Source organism: Eptesicus fuscus, chromosome 9, assembly GCF_027574615.1.
Source record: "Eptesicus fuscus isolate TK198812 chromosome 9, DD_ASM_mEF_20220401, whole genome shotgun sequence".
Lineage (NCBI taxonomy): Eukaryota > Metazoa > Chordata > Mammalia > Chiroptera > Vespertilionidae > Eptesicus > Eptesicus fuscus.
In genome coordinates, this window is record NC_072481.1 from 23,549,351 (window position 1) to 23,574,736 (window position 25,386).

The 25,386-nt window shown below is 51.6% G+C and overlaps 1 protein-coding gene across 1 annotated transcript in view; it reads right to left on the bottom strand.

Annotated features, from left to right (window-relative positions):
- Nucleotides 1–25,386, bottom strand: part of GRIK3 (glutamate ionotropic receptor kainate type subunit 3) — a 196,680-nt gene that overhangs the window by 9,581 nt on the left and 161,713 nt on the right. The window contains exons 10-13 of the mRNA XM_008151137.3: nucleotides 19,924–20,127; nucleotides 11,740–11,963; nucleotides 7,472–7,590; nucleotides 4,753–4,970 (exon numbers count right to left, since the gene is read on the bottom strand). Coding sequence (XP_008149359.1) covers nucleotides 4,753–4,970; nucleotides 7,472–7,590; nucleotides 11,740–11,963; nucleotides 19,924–20,127 — 765 coding nt within the window. The remainder of the gene's footprint in view (nucleotides 1–4,752; nucleotides 4,971–7,471; nucleotides 7,591–11,739; nucleotides 11,964–19,923; nucleotides 20,128–25,386) is intronic.

The following is a 25,386-nucleotide window of genomic DNA, read 5'->3' on the forward strand; positions in this document are numbered from 1 at the left end:
ACTGAATGGCCTCTCCAAGCGCCTGCCAGGCTCCGGTGCTAGGACAGGGCAAGGCTGCACAAGGGGGAGGGCTTGGCAATCCCAGGGACCGAGAGACCCTGAAACTCATGGCCCCTAGCTCCCACTCCTTTCCGAAGCGGCTCTCCTACCTACGTGTGCTATGCCTCCTCCACCCCAATACCAAAGAGGGCTCACTCTTGGGAGAAGCTGTCTTCTGATAGCTGCCCAGCCCTCCCACAAAGAGCCCGCATCCCCAACGTTCTCCTTTACATTTTGCCTACATATTGTTCCAGCCAACCGGTGCTTTCAAAGGCCTCCTGTTTCATCTCCTAATTAATTTTCCTCTTCCAAGACGGAGGGAGGACAACACAGGAGACGCCGTTTGTGATGTCCGCCGCTCCTGACAACTCTTCAAATGAAGTTTCCTTTGGAGTGATGGGGCTGCCTCCAGCCATGCGTCTCCTGGGCTGCGGCGTCGGGGAGGGGAGCTCCCCGAGAGAGCCCAACACCCCACTTCCTGCAGTTGTCTTTGGACAGGAATGGGTTCTCCCCACTGAGTTCTACTCTCCTTTCGGGGGCTTTTTAAGGTGGTTTGCAGCCTAAGCAGGAACACAGGTTAACCTCAGCATTGAAGTGCATCTGCCCTGGACTCTGGGACACTCAGGGGTGCCCCCTGCTCGGTTCCTGTCCTCAATAGGCCTCCTGCATTTGCCCCACTCGGCTCCTGTCATCTTTTAATTCCATCCTTTAATTCAAAAAGGGCACACATGAACACACACACACACACACACACACACACACACACACACACACACGGTTATCAGATAGACAGTCTCATTTATTATTTGAGCAACTGTTCTAGGCTGGGGATCTGGCTCAACTGACTGTGGCTTCACTCTTGCCCAACTGACTCCTGGACTGCCTGGCTCTTTAGGGAGGTGCTATGGACACAGTGGCAAAGAGCACAGGCACTAGAGCCAGAGGGCTTGGGTTCAAATCCCAGCTCTGCTTTTCACTAGCTTGATGCTGGGCAAGTCAGTGTTAATTAGGTTACTTTCTGAGGCTACTTTCATCACGTGCAAGTTGGAGGTGATAATTACAGCTATGACCTTCTAACACTGCTGAGAGAACGACATGAGTGAAAACAAAAGTCCTCCCTTATCTGCGGTTTCAGTTACCCACGGTCAACCATGGTCCTAAAATATTAAATGGAAAACTCCATAAATAAGCGACGCATGCATTTTAAATTGCATATTGTTCTGAGTAGTGTGGTGAAATCTCGAGCGTTCCTGCTCCATCCTGTGCAGAACACGAGTCGTCCCTTTGTCCAGCACACGCATGCGGCATATGCTCCACAGTTAGCCACTTAGTGGCCGTCCCAGTTATCAGACGGCTGTCACGCAGTCGCAGTGCTTGTGTTTAAGTAACCCTTATTTTGCTGAATAATGGCCCCGAAGTGCGAGAGTAGTGATGCTACCAATTTGGATATGCCAAAGAGAAGCTGTAAATTACATGCATGTCCAGGAAAAATCACAGTACATACGGGGTTCTGTACTATCTGTGGTTTCAGACATCCACTGGGGGTCTTGGAATGTGTCCCTGGGAATAAGGGGGGACCACTGTACAGGCAAAGTGCTTGTGACGTTGCCTGGCACCTAGTAAGTGCTCAATAAATGTTACCATTCTTGTTGACTTTGCCAACGTCTCCTAGGCATCCTGTGAGTACTCCTGGCACTGATCCCTGTTCAAACCCAGTGCCAACCTGGCCGTGTCCACTCACGGGCCGGGGAAGGACAACCCCTCCAGAGGAAGACCCCAGAGTGGGTGTGAGAGAGGGCACTTCGTGTGCAGGCAGAACATCCGGCCTTAGTCCCAGTTCCACCACCAACCTGCTGTGTGATCACGGGCCAGTCACCCAGCCCCTCCGTTTCTCTAGGTTAAACTCAGGTTTTCTTCCAGCTCTCACGTGAAAGTGACAATGAGGCTATAACCTGGCCTGGGATGGGGGAGGTGTGACTATGGAGGGAAGAGGGGCAGGGAGAAGTAAGTTTGTCCAGGGATCTTCAGGGAGGGTGCTGTGTGCTTTCAGCTCCTCGTGTGGGGCGGGGCTAATGTACCCACCCTCGGGTCCTCTCCGCCTACATAGCAGTCCCACTGCTGCCACCATTGAAAGGGAGCTGGACGAGGAGAGCTTCACCGGAATTAAAGCAGGAGACAGGAAGGCTGGACTTCAAGAGGAATTAATTGGGTATCCGGAGAGTAAGGAAGTGGAGTTGGTCCTGCTGGGGGACATGGAGTTGCTGTTTCTGGCTGAAGGCCCTTATGAGGACAGGCCCTTGAGCCCCAGCATCTCAGCTGGGTGGCAGCATCTGAGTCCCTCCACTGTCCTCCTTACGGTGCCATTTGCAGAGAAGGTGGGTGAGGGCAGAGCAGGCTGCAGGAGGTGCTGCTTGATGCCGAGGACAGCGGCTCAGTGGGGAGCTGGGACCAGGCTCTGGGAAGCCAATCTGAGCATCTTAGAATGGAGGGAGGCAAGGACATCCAATCAGCGGCAATGAGCCTGCACCGGCCTTATTTATGCTGCTTCCCTTTGATCGGGAGCCCTGCTTGGAGACGCGCTCATGAGTAATGCATGAGAGATGCTCTGGCACAGTCAACGGGCTGGGCCCCAGCCTGAGGAGAGGCACGAGCAGGCACACGCACACACATGCATACATACACACCCACACATGGACCATTATAAACACATGTAGACACACATGCATGCAGGGGCCATCACATGCACACAAAAGCTATTACACACACATGAATGGGCCGCTACACCACACATGAACAATCACACACACACACAGGCACATCCCCCCACTCACACTAATTTAGGCACACCCGTGGGGACATTTAAACAGATGGAAATGCATATATTCTTCACACATATATACATACAGACACCCTGGCACACAGTTGTAGACATTTATAAGCACATATCCATACACCCAGGTCACAGAGATACATATACACATATGCTCACCAGTACACACACATATGTGCAGATACTCATGTTCACACACAAATACACATGCTCCCACACAGGCAGACTCTGTGCATGGGCTCAAGTGTGCACACACACATGTATTATACATTGCTATATGTACACATGAATGTAACACATGCTCACATACTGCTCACACTCATGAACATAGGGTCCCAGAGAACTCCTAACGTGCCTGTGATCACACTTTTCTCTTTCCTTCACTCTAAATACATGGAAGTGCCCTCTGAGGAAGGCCACGTCTGCCGTTTCACAGTGGCAGTAGCAACATCTGAGACAGGAGCCCCTTTCCTCCCTCTCTTCTCTTCGCTAAGCAGGTGCTTCCATCCCCAAGGAGGGAGTGGGGGAGTAGGGGTGGGACAGAGTCCTGGTGGCAGAAGGCTTTCCCACCAACCCCTTCTTCCCTCCTCACTCAGGCCCCATTGGAGGCTCAATCCTTCACTCAGAGGATTAGCCTGGAAGGAGGCAAGGGCTGGGGCTGGGGAGCCAGGGCCCAGAGGAAAGGGACATACCCCAGACTTTCAGACTGATCGAGAACAGCTGACTAATACAGAAATGAATGAACAAATGGACCTGTAGTCCCAGAGTTCCAAATCCTGACCTTTTCTGAGAAATAGTTGGGACAGTGGTTCTCAAAGTGTGGTCCCTGGACGAGCAGCATCACCTGGGAACTTGTTAGGAATGCACATTCTTGGCCCCACCCTAGGCCCCCTGACCCAGAAACTCTTGAGAGTGAGGCCCAGCAACCTGTGTTTGCCCAGCCTTCCTGGTGATTTGGATGCACACCCAAGTCCGAGAGCCATGGCCTACACCATGGGCCTTGGAGGAAGGCAGACCTGGGTCAGCATCTGGCTTCTTCAGCTGTGAGTCCTTGGACAAGTCACTTAACTACTCTGAGCCTCAGTTTCCACATGTGTAGAGTGGAAGTAGGACCTACTCACAGGATTTGTCATGAAGGTTAAATGAGGCAACCATTTAGCACAGCGCCTGGCTCGCCGTGAGCTCTCGGTGGTGGTAGCTGTCGTTATGATCACTTTAATTTCCAGACTAACATTTACAGCTACTGGTTTTCAGGGTCAGCCTGTCAACCCTCAGCTACTCTAGCAGAAGGTGTAAAAACATTGGGAAATGAGCCATCACCTTACAAAGCAGGAGGGGCAGCAAAGTCATGGCCAGATTCCCATAAGAGCAGTAACCTGAGCAGGTGACAGCGGCTTTTTCTGGACACCAGTATTCTTAGAGTGTAACATGCGAAGGAATGTTTGTAAACACTCTCTTCCAAGGAATAGAGGAGGACGTGACCCCTGCTGCTGTCTAAGTGGTAATAAGCTCACCCCAAGCCCAGGCCAGCCTCGTGGAGGTGGATGCCACTGAGACCCAAAGTCAAGGGCAAGGATGCCACTGGCCCTGGGGCCTGTTTTTGCATCTGGCCTCACTTCCTCCTCCAGCCTCGTCTCCCCACCTGCCCTCGGATGATTTAAGGAAATAATTCACACTCACACTGCTTGTCCCCAGGCATGGAAACGTCTAGGATCTATGATGGGACCAACCCAGGTGGCCACATCACCATCACCCCCAAAAGTTAATGATCCCCAACAGGGAGGGACGAAGCCCTGGGGATTTCTGGCCCTGGCTCTGTGTGGTGAGGGAAGGCCAGTAAAGGGTCAGCTTGTGATGCTGCAGTGGGAGGGAGAGGGCCTCACCTTGAAGAAGGTCATGGTGGCCCCGTCCTTGACCGCCCCATACTCGATTTTGGTTTGCTTGGCCAGGTCATCCGCAGAGTCGATAGGCGATTCCATGCGCTCCACGGTCAGAAAGGCGGCCAGGTTGGCCGTGTAGGAGGAGATGATGATGAGCGTGAAGAACCACCAGATGCCACCGATGATGCGCGTGGACAGGGCTTTGGGCATCAGTTCAGACCCTGGGAGAAGGGAAGAGGCAGGTGGTCTCTGACCAGACCAGGGCTGCTCGGGTCCCCTGGGTTGGGGACTCCACTGACAAGCGAATGAAAGCCGAGGCCCTTACCCTCGACCAGTGTTCTCAAACTGTGGGCCCTGGGCCAGCAGCATCAGCATCACCTGGGAACTCATTAGCAATGCATATTCTCAGGCCCCATCCCAGGACTTACTAAACCAGTAACCTCAGGGGTGGCGCCCCACAACCGGGGCTTGATGAGCCCTCCAGGTGATTCCAATCAGGCTGAAATTTAAGAGCTGCTGCTCTAGAACCACAGGCACATGCGCAGCATTTCACAGGCCGGTCAGACCCTCTGAGGCATGTCCACGGGCCCCTGGATGGCCCCAGGTTCTGAACACCTGGGAGTCAGGACCCCTAGGTTCTGAGTGAATTCTGCTCCTAACTCTCTGCATGATCTTGGGCCAGACACCTCCCCTCTCCGGGACTCTGCAAAGCACGAGGAATTGTCCCTCCTCTTCCCAGCCTCACGCGATGCTGCGATGATATAATTTGAGGAGAAATTGTGTTGGAAATACAATTGGTATACAAATACAAGATTGCAATGCGGGGCTTTGCAGGAAGAGAAAATCAACATTTTTTGAAGCTCTTTGCAGAAATAGATAACTCTTCCTCCCCGACCTTGGGTGTGAAGCACAATTTAGACGAAACCTTCTAACTGAAGTAATTAACTGGGCGGCTTTCAAGAGATTTAAATAGCAAGTGACTCCTGAACTTTTCAGCATATTTGGACCTGCAATCTGAAAAGCGTCTGCTTTGATATGGATGATTTTTTTTCTTTATCAAAGAAATCACTCAAGGGAGAGGTTTTCAAATACACAACTATTTTTCTCCCTCTTAATGAAAACCTTGCGGGAATACACAAGGGGCCAGGGCTTTGAATAGCAGCAGGAGACGAAGAAGAGAGGCTATTACTGCACTGAGGGGTTTCCAGGTCTTTCCCAACTGTCACTGCGCAAAGATGATGGACGAAGAAGCAAGGTGAGGCTTCAGGACACTCATTAATAGCGGGGACAGCTCGAGGCACTTCCCTTGAGAGCTGCCTGTCACTTCCCACCAGCTCCTCAGCTTCCTCACCAGCCAGCGCCCCCCACCCCCAGCCCACCTGCCTGGCCCTCCCCCAGACTGGAGGGCTAGAGCTGCCCCCAAGGGGAGAATGATTTAGTTGTTTGCTTGGTGAGCTTTGCCAGGCTCTGTTGGACCCCTACCCAGGCCCAAGTCCCTACCCCGGGCTCTGTCATGGATGGGAAATCATGGGGGAGGGGGGCAGGCACAGTATTTATCTTTCCTCATCCTTCTTCATTCAAGCTCCCAGCACAGGGCTTGGCAGGTAGTGGGCACTCAGGACCCACTGGATAATACCATTCACTCACTCATTCATCCACCCATTCAGCATTTGCTGGTGGATGTCTACTGAGGACCAGGGTTTGTGCTGGGCCTTGAGGATACACACGGATGAGTGAGGGACAAGGACATTTTCATTGGGATCCTCTTCCCTCTGAGCCATACTCCCTTGTCACCCGATGTCCCTTAGTGGGACCCTAGAGGTTTGGGCTCCCCCATTTCCTGAGATAGGAGGCTCTGGACTGATAGGCAGAAGCAATGGGCACATGTTCCCCCTGAGGGTGTTTGCTGGCTGGGGGCCCCGTTCCCGGTGCCGCCTCCAGCCCAGGGTGTCTCTTCCCACATCCTTGAAGCCGGAGCAGACGCTCTGCTTTCTGAGATATGTGAGCAGCTGCACGTGTTTCCAAAGGGTGGGCCACCAGCCCAGAGCCAGGTACACGGCCCTCCCTCAACAGGATGTAAGGACCGGTGTCCTTCCACGTATCCCACCTCTCATGCGCTCAGGCTGAAGTCCAACCTCAGCCATGGCCCTTCCTCCTCCCAGGCTCCCCACAGCCGTGCAGTCACGGAGTCCTGTTCCTGCTGCATCCTGACATCCTCTTAGTCCATCTCTGTCTTTTACCCCCATGGCCACTACCCCAGTTCAGATCTCACCATCTCCTTCTTGCAATGGCCTCCCATCCAGCCTCCCTGCCTCCACTCTCCCCCTCCTCAGCCCACCTTTGTTCAGCCCGATGCTATGGTGGTGAGGCCATCGGTGGGTCAGCCTCAGTAAGAAGGATGCTCTATATCCACCTCAGTTGGAGGAGGAGGAGCTGGGGATGAGCCCTGCATGACATGGGTGGGGCAGCGTATCTGCTTTAACCCTAGAGCCTGAGCTGGCCCAGAAACAGCAGTGGTGAAGGGTGGGGCCCTGGGGCAAGGGCACACACCTGGGTGTCCAGGTGTCGCCAACCCTGTGATGGCTCAGCAGGTCTGAGGCTGTCCTGGAGGGTGGGCTGACTCTGCTGACTCCATAAAGGCTGAGCCCTCCCATCCCCCCGCACACCCAGGGAGGAGAGGTCCCCTGGGGAGTGGAGACTCCCCCTGGGGAGGGGCACATACCTTGTTGCATCAGGGACCCCATTCCGAACCAGAAGCTGTTCAGCAGAGTGAAGTTGTTTTCCACCACCTCGGAGCCAGGGTTGCAGGGGTGAGCATCGTACCACTCATAAGGGCTGAACCTGCGGGGCGGACAGGGGAGCAGTGAGGCTGAGCTGCAGGGCGCGGGAGGGAGGGGTGTCCCTCACACCAGCTGGTGGTTTAGCGAACACTGAAGTGCTGACCACTTGAGCATCCATTTCCACATTGTTCCGCTGGGGAGGCAGGGATGGGAAATCAGGGCCGTTTTGTTTTGTTCTTTATGGTTAGTGGCTTTTGCTGGTTATAAAAGTAATTCAGTAGCATCTCTTAAAATTAAAAGTGCACAGGCCCTCCAACCTAGCAATTCTGCGACTCATTATCCATCCTAGAAAAAAACACGACTACACAAGCATAAAGAGAAGCGCGCGGAGGTGTTTATCAAAGCACTGTTTGTAATAGCAAAAAAAAAACGGGAAACAACTGAAATGTCCTTCAATAGAGGAACGATGAAATCAACTCTGCCACACGGTGCTCTGAAATATCATGCAGCCGATAGGGGAGAACGAGGTACTTCTAGATGTACCGACAGGGAAAGATCTTCAACACGCGTTTGGTTAAAAAAAGAGTGATAAAAATACCAACAATAGGATCGCACTTATGTAAATAGAGTCCCGAAGACACAGCTATCTACCTCTTTATGTACATTTGTATTTAAATGCATATAAAACATCTGGAAGAATCCAATTCTAAAAAGTATCAGTGTTTTCCTCTGGGGAGGGAATTCAGAATGGCAGAGGAATTTCAGGGAAGCCTTTTGCGCTATCCTACCTAATAAAATAGTAATATGCAAATTGACTGCACCTTCACTACGCCAAAACCACGCCCACCAGCCAATCAGGGTGAGTATGCAAATTACCCAACAAAGATGGCGGCTAATTTGCATACACTGAGTGAGGGAGGAGTGAAGACTGAAGACAACTTAGAAGGAAGAGGGAGGAAAAGCGGAAAGCAAGGTGTCTGCTAAAGGGAAAGCCTGGGCGGGGCAGAGCAGGGCAGAACGGGGCGGAGCGGGGCAGAGCGGGGTGGAGCGGGGCGGGCGGCAGTGGCGAGCGGGTGCAGGTGCGGTGGCCGCAAAGGCAGCGGCAGCGGCAGTGCACGTGGCCGCAATGGCCACTTGCAGGATTCTTCCTGCAAATGGGCTACTAGTATGTATTATATGTATTTTTATTTTTTTAATCCTCACCCGAGGGCATGCTTAGAGAGAGGATGGGAGGGAAGACAAAGTGAGGGGGAGAGAGAGAGAGAGAGAGAGAGAGAGAGAGAGAGAGAGAAAGAAACATGGATAGGCTGTCTTCCATAGGTGCCCCGACTGGTGATCAAACCTGGAACCTGGTCTTGTGCCCTGACTGGGTATCAAACTAGCCACCTTTTGGTGTACAGGACAGAGCTCAACCAACTGAGCCACTCGGTCAGGCGTATAGTATACATTTTTTAAAATGAGAAAGGGCTTTTGAATGATTTGTAATAGTATTTATTCATTTATTATTATTTATTACTATTTTTGTTATTTACTTATATTTTTAATTATTCATATATTACTTAAAAACTTAAAGTAAAAACAAAAGTAAAGTACATTCTTCGTAAAGTATCCAAACAGCATAGAATATAGTGAGAAAGTAAAAGTACTCCAGGATCCCACCCCGCTGGAGAGAACACTGTGCTATCAAATTTTTAAGATTTTTTTCCCTGAAGATACAAATGCATGTATGACAGGGAGAAATGGTTACTTTAAGCCCCCCACTGCCTTCTGAGGAGGAGAAGTATTGGCAGGTGGGGCATCGTCTTTGTGCATGGCCCAAGTTCCCGTGGCGGAAATGAAGGGTGGGGGAAGCTAGAGCCTCTGAGAGACAGAGAGACCCTGGGGAAGTCCCCGAGAGGCTGGGATGGCTGGTGTGGCCGGAAGCAGAATATCCCGGTGGCAGGAAAAGGCCTTCCTCAATGCTCACGCGCTGGTGCTAGGCAGGCATGAGCCAGGCCAGGCCATTGGCAAGGCAGACAGCCCTGTGCTGAGCCACAGCCGTGGAGAGGATCTGGGGGCTCGCCACCTTCACAGGCCCAGCTCTGGGCGCTGTGTCCAGCTCTCCAGCAGCCAGCATGCAGTGGCCCAAAGGACACAGGCCACGGGGAGAATGGGGCCGCGGGCCACATGCCCCGTACAGATGTGCGGTGCTTGACCCTGGCAGTGTTGTAAAAAATCGAATGAGTGGCTACACATAAAAGCCAAGAGGTGTCACATTGAAGTCTGAATCTCTCTAAAAATCACGAACCCCGCAGCGCTGGCACAGCATCCTGCCGAGCGCAGCTGTGGGAGCCGAGTAGCGGCTGCCCCTTCGCCAGGCGTGTGCCTCTGGTTTGCTTCCATCCCCTCGCTCCCTATTCCCTCCACTCAGCCTGCTTCCCTTTCTCATGCTTCCTTCCTGGTCCCCCCCCCCCCCCCCCGCCCTGCCCCCGGCACCTCCATTTGCCACCCCTGATTTAAGCTCGGAAAGGTCATGATTTGGAGCCTAACTCTGCAAGAAAAAGCTTTGTGACTTTGGGCAACGACTTCACCTCTCTGAGCCCGTTTCTACTTCTGTAAAGTGGGAATAATTATACCCGCCTCACAGGACTGTGGTGACGATTTCGACAGGTTGCGTGTGAATTGTGTTATGTGAGTGCTACACAATGTGACAATGGTACTACGATGCTGTCTGTGGCTCCGTGGCCAAGACCCTTGCTCTTCCCTTCTCAACTCATGTGTCCTGTGTCATCATTCCAGCAGTTCCGGAAATCCTGTCTCTCCCCAAAAGTCTCCCCAGCCTAACCTTGGGAAGGGGGTTCCTACTGTCCTGGCCAGGAGGGACGTGGTGGGAAGCAGGCTTGGCTGCCAGCAGCTGATGAAAGGCCAGGAATGGGAGGGGCCGGGGGAGGAGCCGCACTTCACAAGGGCAGAAGTGATGCTGGAAAACCTGAGCTGTTTTCCAGGGCTTGGGGGGCTGAGAGGCCCCTGGAGCCGCTAAAATGATGCTGAGAGCTGCAGAGTGGCTCCTGGCCTTCAAAGGCTTGTTAGACCATTAGAGACAAGAGGCTGTGGCGGTGTCGGGCTGGGCTGCGGGCTGGGCTGAGCAGGCAGCCCCAGGCCTGCAGGCAGCAAAGGGCTTGGAGGCAGGACAATCTCATCCCGCCATCTTTCCCTTTGGTCTTTCTCTGTGTGGGAGGAGGGAGCAAAGGAAGTGGGATGGGGGAAAGGTTTTCAAAGAAGTCCCAGGAGAAAAAAAGGCTGAAACACCAAGTCCTTGGATCTCAAATTGCCTTTCCAGAGAAGTCTCCCTTCGTGCCTTGTTAGGGTTTAGAGAAAAAATAACCAGGGCAGAGGCTGGGCTGGGGTCTGGAGGGAGGGGCCAGAGGGCCCAGCTGTGAAGGGGAGGGGGAGCTGGGGCCCAGGCAGAGGACGGATGTCCAGGTGGCCAGAGATGTGGGTCACAGATAAAACACATGGGGACCCGAGTTCACTTATTGCTAGGATGACCTTGGTGAGAATGAGCCTTTCTGAGCCTCAAATGTCTCCTCTTCCTGGGAGGCTGGGAGAAGTAACTAATATAATGGCTACAACAGACAGAGCATGGTGCTTGGCAAACACTAGATGCTCGGTAAACACTGAGCTCAACGTGTCCCTTGATATCGCCTTCTACCATCGACCACAAGGATGTGCTAGCATCTTCCATTTGAACAACCAAATGTGCAAGGTATTGTTAGTGTGTCTTACAGACAGGTGGGTATGTATGTTTCTGCATGAGTGCATGTGTGTGTGTGTGTGTGTGTGTGTGGTACTGTTTCCCCTGCTGTTGTGGATTAAATGGACACAGTCCTTTTTTCAAATGTCAAGCTGCCTGCTGGGCCACCCAATGCACTTGGGTTTGCAGGACTGGGTGCCTGGCCCAGATGATTCAGCTCTGGGCAGTGACTTCACCTCTCCAAGCCTGCTCATAGGGCCTGGGGTGCAAGAGCTGCTTCTCAGAGTCATATACACAGACCAGGGTAAGGACAGGGATTCAAGCTTGGGGGCCATGAATATTCCCCGAGGGTCATAAAGGGATCCAAGCTTCAGAGAAGGAGAGAGGAACATGCATAGCAGTGGATGAGTGGAGACATGCCTGGCTCCCTAAACCTCCAACCTTGGGCCAGAGCTTTGGCCATGGCATTGCCCTTACCTGGCGATGACAAAGAGGACACAGCTGACACCCAGGTAGGCGAGCAGCACATACATCCAGATGTCAGGGGACAGGGGGTTGAGGAAGGAGAAGACACTGGGGTTGGTGCCGTTGGGCTTGCGATATAGGATGCTGACACCGAGCGTCATGAAGGGCTTGGAGAAGTCAATGGCCTTCTCGCGCACATGGGTGATGGTCAGGGGGGCCACGGCCAGGTCCGCCTTCTGCAATGAGAGAGAGAGACAGACAGACTATGAGCAAAGCCTCCGACTGACAGTGGATAGAACACTCCTTGGAGTGGAGTCAGTTGCCTGAGCCCTGGATTACTTAACCACTCTTCAGTTTCAATGTTTGCGAACCCTTCTGCTGGGCCAGGCCATTCTCAGGGTGCTGGGGAGACAATGATAAACTTAACCCTGTTCTCCGAGAGCTCATGACCTTGAGGAAAAGGACAGCGGCATAAACGTGCAGAGAATGGAGCCCTATTAAAGCTATAACCATGTGCTCTATTCTAAAAATGGTGCTTTGTCAAATAAATACAGTTCATAACCTAAAAACATTTAAAGATCACTCATGTTCTTTGTGACTTTCAAACATCATGAAGAGGACACAGAATCCACAACAACCCTTATCTAAATGTTTTCCTCTCCTATCCACTTTTTATTTATTTATTTATTTATTTATTTATTTATTTATTGGTTAATTCTCACCCAAGGATATTTTATTCACTGATTTTTGGGTAGAGTGGAAGAGAGGGAGGGAGGGAGCAGGAGAGAGAAACATTGATGTGAGAGAGACACATTGATTGGCTCCCTCTGGCACATGCCCCGATTGGGGCTGGGGATTGAACCTGCACTTGGGTACATGCCTTAGATGGGGGATTGAACCCATGACCCTTTGGTGTGCGGACCGATGCTCCAACCATTGAACAACACTGGCCAAGGCTCCTATCCACTTCTTGACTGCTTCACAACACTCTAGATATTCTGAATATCCTAAAAGCCCCCAAAACCAGTTAGGCAAAAACAAGACCTTCTTTGGAGGGAGAAGGTAGGGAACAAAATAAACAGGCAAATCCAGAGCCCCCTTTAATCAGGGAGGGGAGGGATGAGAGCAGAGAAAGAAAGGAGGGGGTAGGGGAGGCTATAAATGCTCAGATATTGATAAATCTTAGCCCATCACAATTTTATTGAAGGAAATAATAAAAGTTCTATCTTTTGGGTCTGAGCTTTTCCTAATTAAAAATCTATAATCCTTTATTCCTTTCTGTCCAGCCTTACCGCACTGCTCTATTTCTAAATGACGCTCCATTAAATTGCTTCCTGTTGACCACATCTATGCTTTGCACACACTGTGCCCTATTGAGAATGCCCTCCTCTGTGGACTTTTACCACTTTCCATATTCCTTTGCACATGCTCCCTCTTCCAAGAAGCCCTCTCTGATAGCCTCCAATTCTAAACCCCCATGAATTTTGCTCTGTCCTGTGGTAAGATCCTAGCCTACTCAGTTTGAATAACAGGATGTGTGGCCACATGACCTTTTGTCTTATCTGCTTATTTACCTATGAGTTTCTAAGCACAGTTGGTACTATAGCTGATACACTTTTTCCGTTTCTCAATTTTTAATCCCCATCTCAGCCTCTGTACTATTTGTTAATTAATAATGTTCCTCTCTGAGAGGTTACTCCTTAGGTTCCTGTGGATATTTACACATTAGAATGTGAACCAAGTTATCACTTTCCTTCCTCTGATGGGGCAGGACAGAAAGGGAGGCTGGGGTCCTAAAGACCAGCACTAAAGACCCTCTTGCTAAGCTGTGAGACCTCGTCCCAAGGCAATGCCCCTAGGCAGCTATCCACTGGCTTGATCCAGCTCCATCCATCCATCCATGCATCCATCCATCCATCCATCCATCCATCCATCCATCCATCCATCTATCCATCCATCCATCCATCCATCTATCCATCCATTATTTATAAGATCCACCAAGCATTGGGGAATACAGGCAGCGAGGGAAGTGGACACTAATCAAATTGTTTACTAAATGGCAGCTGTTAACACTATCTCTGACTTCACTAATCCTAGAATAGAAACCAGGAACCAAGTTGAAATCAGACTTCAAAGAGGGGAGGACTGATATGGGTGGAACCCCAGCTTCTAAATGGCTTTGCAAATGTCCTAGATTGGGGACGGCGGGAAACACACCATGATGTTGCTTACCCCAGTATTTCTCCTTCTAACAGCACCCCCACACCCAACTATTGACACTTGGAGCACAAGGATTCAATGAACCTCAGAACCTGGGAAAGCTAGGGAGGAGCCTATTACAAAGGATTGTTTTACACGGGACATTCCTTTTGTACATTTCTGAGTGTGTGAGCTGGAACTTGCTTAGCTCTTAAGGCAGAGAGAAGAAACAGGTACCCCAGTTCCCTGGCGCCCTCTCAGTTCAGGAACACAACAAAAGAGAGAACTATCTGGGAAGGTGCAGAGGGACTGATGTGTATTTGCTCAAGACCTACTGTGCACCAGTCTGGCATGCAGAGGTGAGCAAGAGACCCAACCCCTGCTCTCAGGGAGCTTCTGGTAGAGGGAGACCCTTTTGGGGGATGAGGGTAGGACTTTGAGTAGGGTGGGAACGGGGCCTGGCACTCTAGAGAGTCCCTTTCAATCTTGAAGTTCTAGGATCCTCTGTAATGTTGGCATAACAGGGTTGAAATGGACTTTTGATTCTCAAAGTTGGCCTCCCCCAGACTTGTCCCTTCAAAACACAATGCTTTTGGGGAGGCTCTGTTATGAACCCGAAGTCATCATCATTGTTCAGAATGCATTTGGAACTGGTCTCTGGGAATGGCCTCTGGGGCTTGGAGTGGATTCTTGGGAAGAACTTCAAAGTCAATGGAGGCAAATCTTCCTTTGGCTTTTGGTGGGAAGTTGGATGAGAACATTAGTTACTGGGGGGATCAAGGTGTTTGCGGCCAGGGCTTGTTCCATCTACCAGAAATGTTTCAGGATTGATGAGGAAGACAATCATAGGGCCACAGGGCCTCTTTCTTCCTCAAGAACCAATCAGAACATCAGAATGTCCCTACCAGCCTTTCTACTTTCTGCTATAATGGGGTTAAGGCACAGGGACATCTTTGGTATTCTTTGACTACATCAGCAAGACAACTGGTCAACCTGACCTTCTTCATGGGGAATTTTAATGTGTGTTCTCCTTTGGGCTTCAAGAAGGCCGGTGTTCTCTTCACTTTTGTTTAAGGCAAGAAACACTACATTTCACCATTTGGTTTTCCCCCCCTAAAAAAGGCATTATTTTGTCCAAGTTCTCCTGAAAGAGCAGAGTAGATGTCAAGCCTTTGCCGTTTCAGTTCATTACTCAGAATGAAAGGCCCAATCTTGGCAGATTCCTCCCACTCATGCAAGTTTTCTTTGAGGATGATTCACAAAACCACAGGCTGTCAGAACTAGACAGGAGAACTTTGAGAATATCTACTCCAATCCCAATTTCTTTATGGAGAGGAAACTAAGGCTTAAAGAAGGTCCAAGGTCTTTGCTTTCATATTTATAGTAATCACATCCTTGAATAACCTTCAAACCTCTGACTTGTTCAACACATTTATTGGTCTTATGGGTGATTTGTTGACCCCTCCTGCCCGTGTCTCTCTCATTAACCATGTTCCTTTCTCAGAATACTTACTCTGGCTTAATAGTTGCATCTCTCCATACGTTCATGGATTATTGTTTGTTTCCTCCACTAGAAGGTCAGAGCCTGAGGCTCAGGGGAGGGATCCTGCTATGTATTCGCAGCACCTGGCATGAGACCTACCTTAATAAATTTATTGAATAAATGAATAACTTGATCAATGGGAACACCGGAGGTTTAGGAGATTACCGCCTGGCCTGCCACATGGCAGTTTTCGGGGGTGCGGACACTGAATCACAGGTGGTGTCTGATGACCCACCAGCCAGTCACACTTACCAATCAGCACTGTAGCCACTGACAACCTCAGAACAGCCTGCATATATCTAAAGAGATGGGTACAGGTGCTAGAAAATTCCTAAGTGTTGGCCGAGGGGTCATTGCCTGTGCTTCACACACAGACCTCCTGGATGCCTGATGGTGAGAAATGAAGCCGCTGTCTTTCCCAGGCCTTGGAGAATGGCTGATTCCTGAGTCCTGGCAGGAGGTCAGCATGTTCCATTGATTCAGTTGCTCCCGCATTTCTAGTCACCATCCAGGTCTGGCATGGCATGGGTGCTTGGAACAGACCCTCTGGCTGTGAATAACCTCACACAGGTACAAGTTGACAGCATCTCACCTCTTGCCACCTGGGCCCTTCTTGCCCCCATGACTTCCCAGGGACACTGCTGTAGGGTCTCGATTGGCTCCCATGCCTCCATGCCAAGCCCAGAAATGCATGGGAGTCAGGAGTCAGTTAATAAGCCTGTCCCCTTCACTCCAAGAGATGGTTCTGAGATACATTTTGCAAGGCTTTCTTGGGGCACAGACTTGTGGATCTAGCCATTAGTTGTACTTTGTGGCAATGGCTCAGTAATGCATCCTTGTATTGGCTTTCCCTCCCTCCTGCTCCACATCCCTGCCCGTCACTTTCTGCCCGCATCACACCCCGTTACTAAGCAGTGGCATCTGAGCCTATGCCTCAAGCTCTGCCCTTCAGGAGCCCAGGCTGAGACTTTGCTCCAGGTAGTTTTGTGGAATGAATGGAGGGACAGATGATCCTCAGGAGTGTAAGCGTGGTCCAGATGCTCCCTCTGACCTCAGTTTCCCTCCAATACCTCCTTCACCCCTGAAGCTCTATTGCTACCTTGCACCTTGTCTTTTCTTGCACCTGGTTGTTTGAACCTTGACCCCTGCCAGGCTCTTTTCAGGCCTTTCCCAGGCTGGTCTCTGCTTGCTGAGTCCCTAGCAGCTGACAGTTCTGTGGTGAACCTCAATGTGGCTCCAAGTCCTTTTTGAATTCCTCACTTGCCTACTGGTCATCCTCAGGCAGATCCTGAGCTTCTCCAGAGCTCTGGTCAACCTGGCTGCCAACAAGAGTCCACCCTTTGCAGTCCATCCATATCCCCTATCCTCAAATGCTCTGTCCCATCCAGGATTCTGACCTGCCCCAGGTGAGCTCCCAGCATGCCTTGCTTCAAAGTGCTTTGCCCCAGCCTGAAGGAGGTGGCTTGGCAGAACCTTTCCTGGTCACACAAATAGGGGTTTGAGAACCCTTCCAACACCAATGCATGCAGGCCAGGACTTGGATCTGGTTCCTGGTTTGAAGGTAGAAGACATAATAATGGGTGATGGGGTCATGGCCTGACACCAGTGATGATTAGAGAGAGAGAGATGGGGTGATGGATGGAGAATGCGCTGCTCTGCCTAATCGCATTTGTTGCTCCCATAGCTGGAGGTGACTTGGGGGAAGGTGAGTGTGTCGGGTGTGGGGACACTCTCCAGGTGCCCCATCTTCCTCCACAATCCTGGCTCCTGGGAGGCCATGTGGCATGGGACAGAGGTGAGCAATGTGTCAGGGAAGGACTTCTTACGTCCTGCTGGTCAGAGGCTCCACCCAGGGTCTCCGAATAGGCCTCTGGGGGCAGATCCTTACAAAGTTAGCATTCATCATTTTTACGTCTACGATCAGATCCCTAATAAGAAAGTAATAATATTGCCAAGCCTTTACCACGTTTTCTATAAGCTAGTGAGAAGACTAATTATCTGACGACACTAATAAATGGTTATGATGATATTAAAATTGGCACCAAGCTAGGATTAATGGACTCATCAATTGTAGGGACTCTGGTTTAACAAGGTCACCTGCATGTCCCGTTAGAGCCTATGGCCTCCATGGAGACGGGGTTGAACGGGAGCCATCGATGGGGCCTCCTTCTTTCCCCAGCCAAGGGTCAACTTGGGAAGGTCTGGCTGCTGCAGGGTTTTTCTGACCCACCCCCTAGCATACAGCTCTTCAGAGCTCTCTGACTGCAGGAGATTGCAGTGACAAGACCGGCCTCTGCCCTGCTCGCTTCTGCACGTGGCTTCCCCTCCATGTGATCTCTCTTCCTCCCCCGCCCAGCTTACTTCTGCAAACAGCAGGCTCAGAACCACTGGAAGCCCCACACTCCACAGCCCTGCTCCCAAGTGTACGGGGCTCCATAATGAAGATGCCTCTGGGCCCTGCTGACTAATTTCCATAATAATTACAGTTATTACTAATAACGGTGACAACACCACACCCTTCCATTTAGATTGAATTCCACAACCTGGGAGCTGCTTCCCTAGCAATTGTCTCTGAGGAGCAGCACAACCAACTGGGAAGAACGCAGGGCAGGTATGGTTACTCTCAGTGAGTTAGGTCATGAGCTCAGGGAGATCATGGGACTTCCTGAAGCCCCCTCCCCAGCCTCAGTAAAAAACAATAATAAGGGCAAGTACTGACACAGTGCCAACTATGTGTGAACTTAGTCCTCACAGCAGCCTTATGGGGCGAGGTTCTATTATTATCACTCCCATTTTACAGAGGAGGAAACTGAGGCCCAGAGAGGTTAAGGAACTTGTCTGGGAACACATAGCTAGTAAGTGGCAGAGTGGGAATCAAGCCCCGTGGAGTTCATGTTCTTTACCATTAGCCTCTCCCATCAGCCTTCCCTGGGGGTTACTTCCTGGGGCCTAGGAAACTGTCACGCTCTGCTGGAGCCTTCTTCCTCTGGGCTCCAGCCTCTTCCCCGCTCCAACCTCCAAGGTCCCCACGTGGCAGCCCCTCCAACAGGGGCAGGAAGACTAACAGGAGGCCCTGCTGCTGCCTGCCCCCGCTCTGAGAGGCAAAATGAGAATAATCCCTTTGGCTGGTACCGTTCAGGTTGCCAAGACCAACTGCATGAGCCTCCCTCTGCCCTGGCTCTTTGCAGAGGTCAGAGCACAGGGCTTCGGAGGTAGAGGGCCTCCAAAGACGGGTTGCTGTGGGCCTTCACCTCCCTCTGCCTCAGCTTCCCAGTCTGTACCAGGGGTGGTGGCAACAGTCCCTACCTCACTGCACTGTCAGGATAAAGGAGGGAGGAACGTAAGGGGTTTAGTACAGATCAGGTTCTTGCCTTCCTTAGCAGGCCTTCGATCGAGAACGCTGCTGGAGAGTGGAGGGCCCTGCGCTGAAGGCAGGTAATGTAGGTGCCAGGTGAGCCTGTAGAAGTGGTGCCTCATTTATTGCCGCAACCACCATAGGAGCTACGGTAGTTGCTGATCACTCCCGTTTAGAAGTGAAGAAATTGAGGCTCGGCGATGTTGATGAACTTACCTGGTTGCTCATTTATCAACTGGGAAAGCCAGGACTTGAACCTTGGCGCAGCGGTCCACGGCCTGGGCTCCTAACCATGGTGATATGTGTGCTGAAGGCTGGCCCTGCACCTAGTATTTCATGCCCCGTATCAACAATTCTCTGAGGAGGGAGGAATTACACCCGTTGACAGAGAAGGAAGCCACTGAAGAAGTCCAGTGACATTCCTGTTTACATAGCCAATGAATGAGGAAACGGGATTTGAACCCAGAGCCTCCTGACTCCCCCTACTGTGGTATCCCTAGACTGGATTTTCTTCATCTTGCCCCCAGTGTTCCACAAACCCAGTACCCTCCCACCAACTGCTCCCTCTCTCAAAAGCTCCATCTGTTGCTTCTGCTCCTTGTTCCCCTGGGTCCTCTCCCATCTCAGACTGAGTATGAATCTGCCTCCTTGGTACCGCCCAGCTGAGCCTTGCTCATTCCTTCATCCCAGTCCTTGGCTCCCTGGACCACCCATCTGCCCACTGGCCCCAAAGTCACTCAAGACAGTGTAGGATCTATCTCGGCGTCCCAGGGTTTGGTGAGGTGTTTTGCATGCCAGCTCACCCACATGGCTGGGACACCCTTTGGTAGTTCTTAAAGGAACAGAAGGCAGCTCATCAAAGACTCTGGTGGGAATGGCTCTGAGTGGGATGGGCCAGTGCGTGTGTGCTTACATGGAGGGGAGCATCTGGGAGTTGGGAGCATGAACAAGGCAGGCCACAGGGAGCTCCTCACTCCTCCCTCCCCACAGCCTGTGACTCCATCTCTCTTGCCCCAGGGCCCTTGTCGGCCAGATGCCCCACCCTGATGTGCAAACGGGACTTGGCCAAGCCTTCCAGGGGGTCCTCAGCCCCACTTACATGGTCAATGAGCTCCTTGATCATGCCGTTCCACTGGCCCTTGTCGTCCTGCGCCCCGTACTTGCCGTCCTCCACCAGCCGGATCTCGTAGGAGAAGCCCAGGATGTGGGCCAGTTCCTTGAGCAGGTCAATGCAGTAGCCCTCGAACCGGTCATTCCCAAACAGGGTCCTGTCAGACTTCCGGAACATGACAAAGGGCTCCTCCTGCAGGGCAGATAGGAGAGGCGCTGAGGAAGGCTGAGTGGGGTTGGGGGAGGCCGCCTGGGGCTGAAGAGCTTGGGCTGAAACCTCTGCTCCGGTGTTTTAAAAAAATCCTTTGGGCGGCTTAGAGGGAGGCCTGCTAAGTCAGGGAGGAAAAGTACATTTCCTGAGAGCCGACGCTGTACCTACCGGATGGCCACCTACGGGTATCCCTGGCAAGACGAGGGGGCGCAAGCCGTATTTACTGATTAAGTGTCCAATGGTTGCAGAGCTGGTAAGCAGTGGACTAGGTATTTGAACTCCAAACCATCTGGTTGTGAGTCACACGCTCTGTCTGCTGCACCCTCAATGCAGGCCAGTGGTTCTGAGTGTGGTCCCCAGACCAGCAGCATCACCATCACCTGGGAGCTTCTCAGAATTACACATACTCAGGCCCCACCCAGACCACTGAACCGGACACTCGGTGGGGCCGGCGGTCTGTGTTGTAAGAAGCCCTCCGGGGGATTCTGATGCTGGCTCAAGTGTGCGCACACTCTGTCATCAGGTATCTTCCCAGCTCCCATTTAAAAGATTAGATCTACATGCTCCCTGATACCGCTCTCTTCCCAAGGATCTCAGTCCCCAGAGTCAGGATCTGCCAGGTGAGTGACTCCTGATAACCGCGATAGCTTGCATTTGTTTGTTCACGTGCGGGGCACTCGTAAATCAGCAAATGAGACAGTGTCGGTGGAGGGCCGAGGATGGGGCCCAGCAGAGCAGGAGGCTCAAAAGGCAGTAGCTGATATTGCCTCATTTAACCTTGATTTCAACCTTCTAGGGGTAGGTACTCATAATCCATTTTATAGGTGCAGAAAGTGAATTCACTAGGATGAGTGATGGATGAGCTCAGCTTCCTCATGTTGTGGTGACCCCCAACCATAAAATTATTGTCGTTGCTACTTCATAACTGTAATTTTGCTACTGTTAATGAATCGTAATGTAAATATCTGTGTTTTCCGATGGTCTTAGGCTCTACAGCAGTTGTTCTTAGAACTGCTAGCAGGGTCGCCTAAGACCATCGGAAAACACAGATATTTACATTATGATTCATTAACAGTAGCAAAATTACAGTTATGAAGTAGCAACGACAATAATTTTATGGTTGGGGGTCACCACAACATGAGGAACTGTATTAAAGGGTCGCGGCATTAGAGAGGTTGAGAACCACTGCTCTAGAGAGAGGACCTGAACTCAGGTTGGTGCAACCGCAGAGCCTGAGCTCTTAGCCACCTCACTGTGTCAGAGGCCCTGAGTCCCAATGTGTCTCTCCCTGGAGGGCAGGGGTCCTCGGAAGGTAGCTATGGGGTCAGAGCACAGGTGACAGCTGTCCCATGTCAGGCTCCCTCCCTCCCTGGTGATGGGGAGTCAGTGAAAGGCTTTGAACAGGGCACGGCTCTGGTTTCCCATTTAGAAACAACCCCCTGGCAGCCCTGCCAAGGATAACAGGGAGAAGAGGCAGGGAAAATAGTGGAAAGTAGCTGTTGACCTCGTCCAGTTGGAGAGACACAGAGTGAGGAACTGTGGGATCTGACATGTCCGAATCTAGGACCATACAGTGTCCCAGAGTCCAGGTCTTCCATGCAAGTCTATGTTTCCATTGGTCCCACCCACCCAGCTTCACTTACACATCTCCATTCAGAGTCTGTGGTGAGTGAGCTGAACGCTTAGCAAACTCAACATTTCTTGGCCTTCCTGCTATACATACACTAAGCACTAATTTCAACTCTTTCTCACAGGCTGTTTGATTTAAAAGCCTCACAAACTTGCAAGGTAGATGACATTGTCCCCATTTGACAGATAAGGAAACTGAGGCTCAGAGAAGGTCAATAAGTTGCCCAGGAGTTGAACTGCAGTCTGACGGAATTCCGTTGCAATCTTTTAGCTTCTTTCTGGGCCTTAACCTTCTCCAAAGCCATCTCGGCACCCCCAAATGTCAGAATGCCCCAAACCTTCAGCTGAGGGGTGATATTCCTCACTAGCCCACTAGCTGAAAGAAGGCACATGTATTGAAAAATCTTATGAACACAAGCCCACAAGAAGGGCACACACCTGATTATGCAGGTATCTCATCATTCTCTCAACTGGTGTGGCCATTCCTCTGACATGTGGGCCTCTGGAGTGGGGTCAGCAATGAAAGGCTCAGGCAAAGACCCTCATCGGAGGTCCTTGGGTGCAGAAACCCACCAGCAACCTCTTGCCAGGATCCCGCCATTACAGGTGGGCTTGATCCTCTGGCCCTGGGTCCCTGGCCACACTGCCTTTCAAAGTCCCACCCCACCCCATGACTGATTTACTCTAGATTCCACAGTCCTTTGGGATGCTTCAGAGAAAGAGCTGGGGAGTGTCTGAGTCCCCAAGAGGTTCCTGTCTCTCCAGGGATTCTGAGAAAACTACTTCTCAGTCTAACTGGGTGGAAAGCTGGGTCCTTTGGCGAGGGTCCACGCTCAACCTCAGTGCTGCCTGTCCCCACCCTCCAACCAAGTAGGCAGATCACAAGATCGGAGAACGGAATCCAGGGGCGGCGGAGAAGGTGCAGGTAGGGAGAAGGCGCTCGGCCACCTGGAGGAAAGGCGACTTTGGCCAGTGCACAGGTCACCTTTTGTGCTAATTAGTCTCGGGGAAGGTGCTGCCTGGAACCCTGGCATTGGGGTGGGGCCGGTTTCAGGCCCAACTTATCCTTCTGGTCAGATGCTCTTGTGCAGTGAACAAACTGGCCCACGTACCTGGTGGCCCTATTATTGGCCCCAGAAAATAACTGGAGAGAAAGTGCCATCTTCCCCAGGGGATTATCAACCGCACTAGATTCCCAGGCAATGTGCACCTCCTTCTGTAAAATGGGGATAATAGTAGAACCTGCTTTATAGGGCTGTAATGAGGATTAAAGGAGTCAAACTATGAAAAGCACGTAGGACAGTGCCTGGCAAATGGAAGCTGCCATTATTATTATTACTATTACTAGAGGCCCCATGCACGAAGATTCGTGCAAGAATAGGCCTTCCTTCCCCTGGCTGCCGGCACCACCTTCGCTCCTATCTGGAGCTGCCTTTCCGCCTCTCGCCTTGTGGTGTCAATTTGCATATTCCCTCCTCATTGGCTGTGGGCACCTCCATCTTTGTTGTGGAGTTATGGTCAATTTGCATATTCTGTCTTTATTAGATAGGCTTATTGTTAATATAATTATTATCTTCTTTCTGTGTACTGGGTGGCCTGTTACCACAGTGACCTTTCTAGCCTAGAGACCATGCCCAATGTCACCGAAGGTTAAAAATCATAGCTGGCAGCGGAAATCCATTTTGGGAAAGGCCCCGAGGTAGCTCACTTCCTGACCCTCTCTCCATGCCCGCCCCTCCCGGCCCTATCCTCTAAAATTAGCACTTCATTTGTGAAGCCACCACAGCCCCCAATCTATACATCTCCATATAAATACGCTGCCTTCGGAGCAGCTGTAAAATGCCATTAATTTTGGGAAGTGCTTTGCGGATGGCATACATATTTAACAGCCAAAGCCCAGAGCATTAAAATGGTGCTCGCCTTGGTAATGTGTCTCTAGACCTCAACATTTCCTAGGGGGTAATTCTGAACTCCGCCAACTACTTATTCATGGACTATTTCACAATTTATTACTGGAAATGTCCAGACAGCCAATTCACAAGCTCTCTCTGCTGCTAATCGATTGCTCGGTGAAGGTGCCCTCAATTTCATAACTTCACGCTCTCCTATTGCTCTGGGAGCACGGCTAAAGGAGCAGGGGTAATATTTCTCTTCAACAAGTCACAGGAAACAGAGGTCCAGGAAAATAACCTTTCTGACTTTTCGTTGCCAGGGCTCTTAGTCTAGTTTCTCTCCGATCACTTATACCGACATGAGAGCCGGGCCCTGTGCTGAGCTTCTCCCGGCGACAGGACCTGTGGAATTAGAAGAGGGGGCCTTTGGGGGAAGGATCCAGGGGTTAACTGCCTAACAGCTATGTTCCTACTCTCCTTTCTGACTTAGGTGTTATCCACACACGTACACACAATATCCACACAGAATGTGCACACATGTGCACACAATGCCACTGGCACAAACACACCACATTCTCGAATATCCTGTCTGCCTAGCCCTGCTCGGACAAAGAGGCCAAGGACCCTGGACCCAAGGCCTTGGTTCTGCCAGTTAAAACCAGGACAGAGTACAGGGTGTACTGCCCTTGCAACGGGGAGGGGGGTGGAGGGGCTGGATTGGTCCCTGGCCTGGGATGGTTCTCTCAGCCCACATCCCAGCCTTCCTTCTCTCCTCTCTCTCCAGCTGCTGGATACCATGGTCTGCCTGCCTGGCCGCTGAGTCTATGTGGGTCACGATGTGCACACGGCACACATACACCCGTATCCAGACACCCGTGCATACGTTCCCACACCCACTCACGTGCTGATGTGCATACTGACACCGCTGCTCACTTCAGCAGCCAAAAGAACACTGAACCTTCAAAAGCAGGGCCCCAGGAATGAGTTGGGTGCTTTTGCGGTGTGTGAGCTGAGGTTTGGGTGGATGAATTTTTCATGAATTCATGGAAGCGCCGAACCAGGACAGAGGCAGGAGCCAGGCAGGGAGCAGGCGGGAGGGCAGGCTTCCAGGCTCCTGCTGCAGCGCTTTGGCCTCAGGAATGAGGAAGGCTGCCTGCTGCAAGGAGGGGCCAGAGAGGGTGGGGCCAGGGCTCTGCCCGTCTGTGTCCAGGCTAAGGCGTCCCTAGCAACTAACCCTGGGCTCTCGGATAGGGAGAGGGTAGCACACACAGAGATGCTGCCTTCAGCCACATCAAGTTTCTAGAGGTCTCAGGGCCAGCCCTGTTTGTGAGGGGCGAACAGTTGGATCTTCCTGTACTCTTGCTTTCACCTGCCTGTCACTCAAAGCACTGTTGCCCTGGCAACACACTTCCAGAAGGGCAGGGGCCCAGTGCTCTCAGCGGGTGATGCTGGCCCTGCTCTCAGGCTGCCAAAGCACAGGGCTGGGTTTTCAGCCAGAGCAGCTCGGGCTGGGCCTCTGCCCACAACTGGCACAGCTGCCCCTAAAAGCTCAAGCCTGGGGCACCCCGGGCTCGGGGACATGCGAACCACACCGAGACTTTCCACTCTCTGGAAGGTCTGGACCAGCTCTTGTGTCTTCAGACTAGTCCTTGTGTGGGAGTGGGCATCTCAGTCTCTTGGAAGACTCCGAGGAAGGACATCTGGGTCAGCAGCCATGCGA